This window comes from Astatotilapia calliptera, chromosome 10, assembly GCF_900246225.1.
Source record: "Astatotilapia calliptera chromosome 10, fAstCal1.2, whole genome shotgun sequence".
In the NCBI taxonomy this organism is placed as follows: Eukaryota; Metazoa; Chordata; class Actinopteri; order Cichliformes; family Cichlidae; genus Astatotilapia; species Astatotilapia calliptera.
The window spans coordinates 33,919,095-33,927,389 of record NC_039311.1 but is presented as its reverse complement, the minus strand read 5'-3'; the positions used below and the strand labels follow the sequence as shown (position 1 = coordinate 33,927,389).

At 46.1% G+C, this 8,295-nt stretch overlaps 1 protein-coding gene across 1 annotated transcript in view; it reads right to left on the bottom strand.

Annotated features, from left to right (window-relative positions):
- Positions 1–4,165: 4,165 nt before the first annotated feature.
- The window catches only part of chm (CHM Rab escort protein), a 23,796-nt gene continuing 19,666 nt past the window's right edge, over positions 4,166–8,295 (bottom strand). The window contains exons 15-18 of the mRNA XM_026180960.1: positions 6,599–6,697; positions 5,100–5,245; positions 4,552–4,794; positions 4,166–4,429 (exon numbers count right to left, since the gene is read on the bottom strand). Of these exons, the coding sequence (XP_026036745.1) occupies positions 4,591–4,794; positions 5,100–5,245; positions 6,599–6,697 (449 nt within the window). The 3' untranslated portion in view covers positions 4,166–4,429; positions 4,552–4,590. The remainder of the gene's footprint in view (positions 4,430–4,551; positions 4,795–5,099; positions 5,246–6,598; positions 6,698–8,295) is intronic.

The following is an 8,295-nucleotide window of genomic DNA, read 5'->3' as shown; positions in this document are numbered from 1 at the left end:
GAGATGTTATAGGTGACCGAGTTGATCGTGCAGACAATCGGTCTTAAAGGTGCTCCCTGTTTATGCATTTTCGGTAAACCATACAGACTCAGAATTTCAGGACGTTTCACGGATCACATTAACTCAGTGGACCGACACATCAGATTCACCAGGGAGGATATGAAAAGTGGCAGCTTAGCCTTCTTAGACTGTGAGATTTCCATCAGTAATGGGGGACATCTAAAAGCTGACGTGTACCGTAAACCTACACAAACAGATCAGTATCTAAGGTTTGACTCTCATCATCCACCGGAGCACAAACTGGGTGTCATCAGGACGCTACAACACAGAGCGAACACCATCCCCACAGACACAGCGGCCAGGGAGGCAGAAGAACATCAAGAAGGCCCTGAGTAAATGTGGTTATCCCAGCTGGACTTTTGTCAAAGCTGGAAAGGCTCCTAAAGAAAGCTCCAGCTGATCCAGGAGAGAAGGACAACCGCTGCCTAAGCAAAAACCTGTAGTGATCCCGTACGTGTCAGGAGTATCGGAGCAGCTGAGACACATTTTTTCTAAACACCGGGTCTCTGTTGCTTTTAAACCCCAAAACACGCTGCGCCACAAACTGGTCCACCCCAAGGATCGGGTCCCCGACACAAACAGAGTAACATAGTGTACGCTGTTAAGTGCAGAAGGAGTGCCAGGATTTATACATTGGGGAAACCAAACAACCTCTGGCTACAACACAGAAGAGCCACCTCGTCAGGCCAGGACTCTGCAGACTATTTACACCTACAGGCCAGTGGACACTCTTTCAATGATGAGGATGTAACATCCTGGACAGGGAGGAACGCTGGTTTGAGGGCGGAGTCAAGGAGGCCATTTACGTGAAAAGGGAAAGACCATCTCTGAATCGAGGAGGGGCCTAAGGGTACATCTGTCACCATCTTACATGCTGTGATTGCAGCCATTCCCCAACTCTCTGTGAATGGGACTCATGGCCACTGATCAGTGGTCATGAGAATTTGCATAATTAAGATTAAGGAACTGCCCTCCCAGCCCATTGTTGCTTCAGTGGTGCTGGTTTCAGTCATTATGCAGATGTACTGTTTATAAGATTGAAACCTGCAGTCAGCTGAGACTGAAGACGTCACCTGATGATGACGAAACGTTTCTCCCACAAAACGCTACGTCCAGATGAACAGAAGCAACTTTTGGAGATTTTGGTCATATCGCACAGCCCTACTCCAGACGATTTGATTCTGAGCTGAAGAAGCTTCTGATTGGTTCGTAGAGTCCATGTGAGTAAACTGGTGGCACAGCTGTGGATGCATATAAGGCAAAACACAGAGCCTGTTTCTGTGACATGGGAACATCAAGAGATGTCAACCAAAACAGCAGGAACAGAACTGTGGAGCTCCATAAGTGTGGCTCAGTTTGAATACAATTTGGTGCCATTTACAAGAAATACAGACAGTTTCTCTCTTAAAGTTAACAAATATGTTTTTATATTTATCTAAAAAATAAACATTTAGTCTGATTTGATGTTACAATTAAAAAAGTGTTTTGATCTGAAGAGTAAATATCTGGTTTCAACTGTAGATTTGATGATTGTCAGCACAAAGAGGGAACAAGAGCAGGTGAGACTCACCTGTTAGTCACATGGTTGTTTGCCAAAACTCATCAGAACATGTATCCAGTACCGAGTGTAACTTTTTAGATGCCACTTGTTACTTTACATACTTTGTTACATTCTATATTTATTAAGTTCTGCAGCTTGTTTGCACAACAAGACTAAATAATTATATAAACTTTTCTCAATCTAAATATTGGACTTTGGTATTATTAAAAAACAAGTGTAGTGCAGGTCTATGATGATTTTTAGTGCTGCTATCATCTAGTTCTGATTCTGGTTCTGTCTTGGTTAAGTCCTCAGTAGTCCTGATTTTGAACTGTTGTAGTCCTGTTTTAATTCCGGATCAGTTCTGGGTCTGGTTGAATCGGGGTTTAGTCCTCGTGTCTTGATACAGCCCGACTTTGTTCTGCCTCGCTGCTTAATTAAAAAACTAGTTTAAGGTGTCCTGCACATGTGATATATATTTTTCCCTCTATGAAGTCATTCTTTTTTGAACAAAACTCAAAACAGAGCCAATTAATCTTTCAGTCATTTCTAACCTCACTTAATTTCCTTTCGCTGCTCAGCTCTCACACAGGGGCTCAGCTATGCTCCAATCCCTCCATATTGTGGCCAATCACATACAAGGATAATGTCATTATGTGAAAAACAGAGAAGGTGAGAGACAGAGAAGAGTGAGGTGCCCCACGGCATTGGTGGCTGCCCACTGCTTCACTGGGTGAATGGGTTTAATGCAGAGGAACTATTTCCCTATGGGGACTAACACACACACACACAGACGACAGCTTACAGTCCTGCGTGAAGATGAAAGTGACTTCATACAGCCCCGATTTGCAGACGCTGTGCGCAGAGGTTCGGGAGCAGAAGTCCCGTTGTAAACATATCATGGCAGACCCGACGATGTTTGCATGAAACTTTACAGCTTCTCTTTATTGACCACTTTACACACACGGTTGCTGTGCGCACACAGCCGGCTGTAGCTTTGCAGCTCACAGCCCGACACACACCAACAACAGCATATATGGCACAGACGTTAAAGTGGCGAGGCGTGATTGCGGGTGCTGCTCTGGTGCATCCGCCTCCCCTGCAGCGGCGCTGCAGACCACGCCCCGCCTCACACATTGACCAGGTAAATACATATTTAGGCAGAATTTTGCAAATATCTATTTTTCATTTTTTAGCAGCATAGTGCTTTTTTTCAGTTATTTTTAAAAGTCAGGCTCCAAAAGCCCAAAGGAGATATAACAGTTTTTGTTTGCTGGATCATTTTAGTTCAGCTTTCTTTTTGTTATATTTCTTTAAGAGTTCAAAATGTGTTAATTACATAAATAAAATGTAATTTTCTCTGTAGCACTTCATAGATTTCATAAGCAACACACTTTAGACTTCCATCAAGTTTTAATAACACTACAGTTTTTCCTTAGGCTGGTCACACTTCCTGTATGTCTAAAGTTTCAAAATAAAACGTCTCAGAGCTGTTAAACGTGGGAACATTTACTCTGTGTCCATTTGTGCAACATCTCTAAAGTTAGAAATATCCTGTCTCAGAGTGACGCTGAAAAACTAGTTCATGCATTTATTACTTCCAGGCTGGACGACTGTAATTCATTATTATCAGGAAGTCCTAAAAACTCCCTGAAAGCCTTCAGCTGATCCAAAATGCTGCAGCAAGAGTCCTGACAGGGACTAGAAAGAGAGCAGATTTCTCCTGTTTTTGCTTCCTGTTAAATCCAGAATTCAAAATCCTGCTCCTCACATACAAGGTCTTAAATAATCAGGCCCCATCTTATCTTAATGACCTTGTAGTACCATATCACCCTATTAGAGCACTTCGCTCTCACTCTGCAGGCCTACTTGTTGTTCCTAGAGTATTTAAAAGTAGAATGGGAGGCAGAGCCTTCAGTTTTCAGGCCCCTCTTCTGTGGAACCAGCTTCCAGTTTGGATTCAGGAGACAGACACTATCTCTACTTTCAAGATTAGGCTTCAAACTTTCCTTTTTGCTAAAGCATATAGTTAGGGCTGGACCAGGTGACCCTGAATCCTCCCTTAGTTATGCTGCAATAGACGTAGGCTGCCGGGGGATTCCCATGATGCACTGGGTGTTTCTTCTTCACTCACTATGTATTAACAGACCTCTCTGCACTGAATCATACTTGTTATTAACCTCTGTCTCTCTTCCACAGCACGTCTTTATCCTGTCTTCCTTCTCTCACCCCAACCAATCACAGCAGATGGCCCCGCCCCTCCCTGAGCCTGGTTCTGCTGGAGGTTTCTTCCTGTTAAAAGGGAGTTTTTCCTTCCCACTGTCGCCAAAGTGCTTGTTCATAGGGGGTCATATGATTGTTGGGTTTTTCTCTGTATCTATGAAGCGCCTTGAGGCGACTTTTGTTGTGATTTGGCGCTATATAAATAAAATTGAATTGTGTTGATCGGTCATCCAGGAAACAGTCCTTCAGACCAATGTCTAATCAGAGCCCTGAAGCTGCGGCTCACCTTGTTGAGTAGCTTTTATGATCGTGTTCATAATGACAGGTCAACACGAGGCGCCATCATGTGGTACAAACGTTTTATTAGGGGACGCCGGCTGACTTGACAGAGGAGCTTATTAACATGAGCAGAAACATCTGGAAGGCTTCACAGAGGCCTGTTTACAAACAAACAGCTGTTACAGTAAACAACAACAACAGCTGAGTCTGATCACAGCTGCAGCTGCCAGGTAAACTTCCTGTTTCAGGTGTGCTCGGCTTCATTCTGTGTGGGGGCGTGGCTTCGCTGCTTGAGTGAAGCCTTTGGCAGAGACATCCTGTGTGACCCTGTGTGTGACAGCCAATCAGAGCCAGAGGCGTGTCTTCATGTTGAGGCTTTAATGAGTTTTTAAATAAAACAGAAAACCAGCAGAAATCATAGAAAAATAAAAAAGGCAACTTTTACCCACAATGCACTGCAGGAGGTCTTTACACTTTATATCTACAGGTTACTCCTCAGGCTGAAGGCTCGTCTCCTCCTCCTGCTGCTCCTGCTGTTTCTCCTCCCCCTCCCCCCCTGCTGCTGTTAACCCCTCCTCCTCTCCTGTGGAGGTGGGGGAGGTGTTCTCCCCATCGTAGATGATGTCCTCGGGGTTTGGAGCAGGAGGACAGAACTCCTCCTCGGGGAGAATCTTCAGGAAAATCGACTCAGCCTGAAAACAAAGAATCACACGCAAACATTACAGGAAGCGCCTGCAGTTCCTCTAACGTTCCAGCGGGGGCAGCACCGAGTCAACCCCACAGACTCCCATGTTAAAATGAACATGCTTACAGCCTGATACACAGCTAACCCTATATTTATATATGCGTCTCTGGAAGCTAGCTAGCTGATAATCTAGCAAGCAGGCGTGTGTGCGTGTTTGCCCCTCCCCCGACACACAGCTGCGTGAACAAAGAGAAACTTTTATTCATCAAACACGACCTGAAGGAGGACCACGGCCTGAAAGGTACATCTCACCTGTTTGATGGCGTGTTCGTGTCCCAGAGCGCCATCTGGGCCGGAGCACACGTACACGTTAGACGGGAGGTCGTGACCTTCAGGCTCCACCCCGGAACCGTCGGCCATGTTGAAGTACAGACACCAAAGGACAGCTGGACGGTTTTCTGCAGACGGACATAATTAGATGAAAAAGTTCAGATGATAGAAGAAAAAAACGCCGCCACAGCACGTTTCACTAACGTGTCACAGCAGAAGAACACGAGTCGGGATGTTTTCAAAGGAAATGAAATGTTATAATGTAGACCAGGGGTGGGCAGCTCCACGCCTCGAGGGCCTGCAGGTTTTAGATCGCACCCTGGGTCAACACACCTGAATCACATGGTTAGTTCATTACCAGGCCTCTGGAGAACTTCAAGACATGTTGAGGAGTCATTTAGCCCTTTAAATCAGCTGTGATGGATCATGGACACATCTAAACCCTGCAGGACACCGGCCCTCGAGGCCTGCAGTCGCCCACCCCTGATGTAGACAGTACACCATCCGATCCTGGACCAGCAACTCTAATTTAATGTGTTCATGCCTCTAACGTCGGTCCAGTGTCAGAGACGGCGTGATGAGGCTTTACAATAAATCAAAACTTAATCGAATAAAAGATGTAAATGAAGCAGGAAGTTTAACAGGAACATGACGGAGGCGCTTCCCTCCACCTCCCTCATCAGCTGTGATGAATCTCTCTGTACCTGCATCCATCCATCCTCACTGCTACTGTGTTCTGCTTATAATTAAAACCACAGAAGAAGAAGGTGATGAATGAATTGAAGAGAAGAACAAGAAGAAGAGGAGGAGGTCAGGGAGGAGACAAAGTTATCAGGACACAAAGACTCACTGAGCGTTTACGTCTGTGCAGTATCAGGTCACATGACTGCAGTGATGAAAGGGTTAACGGTCGCTCTGCACCGACCAGGAGAATTCAGCTTTTACTCATAATATGTCTGAAAACGTGACGTCAATCTGGACCAAACTCCATTCAAAAATCGGTGAATTTTACCCAAACTGCAGAAAACAGCAGTGAGAAACACTACAAACACTACAAACACTACAAACACTACAAACACTACAAACACCACAAACACCACAAACACCACAAACACTACAAACACCACAAACACTACAAACACTACAAACACCACAAACACTACAAACACTACAAACACTACAAACACTACAAACACCACAAACACCACAAACACCACAAGCGTGCTGTTTGGGGTTTTTAGAAGTTCGGATTTTCAAAGTAAAGCCTAACTTTTCTGTCCTCGTGGTATTTAAACAGATTTTCTGTGACGTTCAAAGATCTGAATAAATAGTTGAGTGTTTTTATTGTAACCAGAGTTACAATAAAGTCTGACTCGTTTTACTGGGAACCAACCAGCAGCCTCTGAGTGCAGCTGACTGGTCTGAGTTCACCCAGGCTGTGTGTGTGTGTGTGTGTGTGTGTGTGTGTGTGTGTGTGTTACCTTGGTCTTGACACTCTGCTGTGCAGAACATCCTGGTTACCACTGGCGACAGGTCTTCGTAGGCGGAGCCAACCGACTGACAGGTGAGGTGGACCAGATCTAAACAGACAGAAAAAACATGGGTTAAAGTCTTCTGAGTCACGTGACCCCCACTGAAAGTACTCGAGTAAAAGCTCCTTTTAACAAGGATACAACAAAGTCAGACATCATCAGAGAGACCGTGAAACACTGAAGGATAGCTGACAGAAACCTGACAGCTGGGGACAGGTGTGACCCTCAGGTGTGACCCTCAGGTGTGACCCTCAGGTGTGACCCTCAGGTGTGTGTCTGTCAGGTGAAACTGAGATCAGGATGCTCGTGCAGACAGAGGTGTCGTTTGTTTCTGTGTCTTGAAGCAGGTTTATTCTGACCTTCAGTCTAAGAGCTCATTATCACGGTGGTAACCGAATCTGCTCACAGGTGATTGGTTGTTTCACTGGGGCCTCACAGATCATTTCCTGTGGTTTCTCTGGCTCCTCGGGGAAAATAAACACGGAGGCGACGGCGTCTTTAGATCGATGGTGTTTTGTTTTAAAGCGTTCAAGCCCACTGACTCAGTAACCAATCACAGTGCGGCATCAGCACAAGAAGAAGAAGAAGCTTTGACAGGCGGAACACACACACACACACACAGTCTCTCACACACACACACACACACACACACACACAGTCTCTCACACACACACACAGTCTCTCACACACACACACACACACACACACAGTCTCACACACACACACACAGTCTCACACACACACACTCTCACACACACAGTCTCTCACACACACACACACAGTCTCTCACACACACACACACACACACACACACAGTCTCACACACACACACTCTCACACACACACACAGTCTCTCACACACACACACACACACACACAGTCTCACACACACACACACACACACACACAGTCTCTCTCACACACACACAGTCTCTCACACACACACACACACACACACACACAGTCTCTCACACACACACACACACACACACACACAGTCACACACACACACACACACACACACACACACACACACACACACACACACACAGTCTCTCACACACACACACACACACACACACACAGTCTCTCACACACACACACACACACACACAGTCTCTCTCACACACACACACACACACACACACACACACAGTCACACACACACACACACACACACACACACACACACACACACACACACACACACAGTCTCTCACACACACACACACACACACACACACACAGTCTCTCACACACACACACACACACACACACACACACACACACACACACACAGTCTCTCACACACACACACACACACACACACACACACACAGTCTCTCACACACACACACACACACACACACACACACACACTCGTGCTGTGTCTGTGCTGATGGTCATTAATCAGTGCTTCTGGAGGATTCAGCCGTTTCTCTTCAAGGACGCTGGAGGACGTCAGCATCATCATCCTCACTCTTCATGCCGAAGCAGGAAGCAGAGCGTCGCTCCTCTATCTTCTGCTCTCTGGGAGCTGCAGCTGTTTCCTGTTCCTGGGACAGGAGGGCCGCTGTGGTCGGCTGCTGCTGGGCCTTGTCTGCTTCAGCTGACCCGGCTCCTAACGAGGGGTTACGTGACTTCCT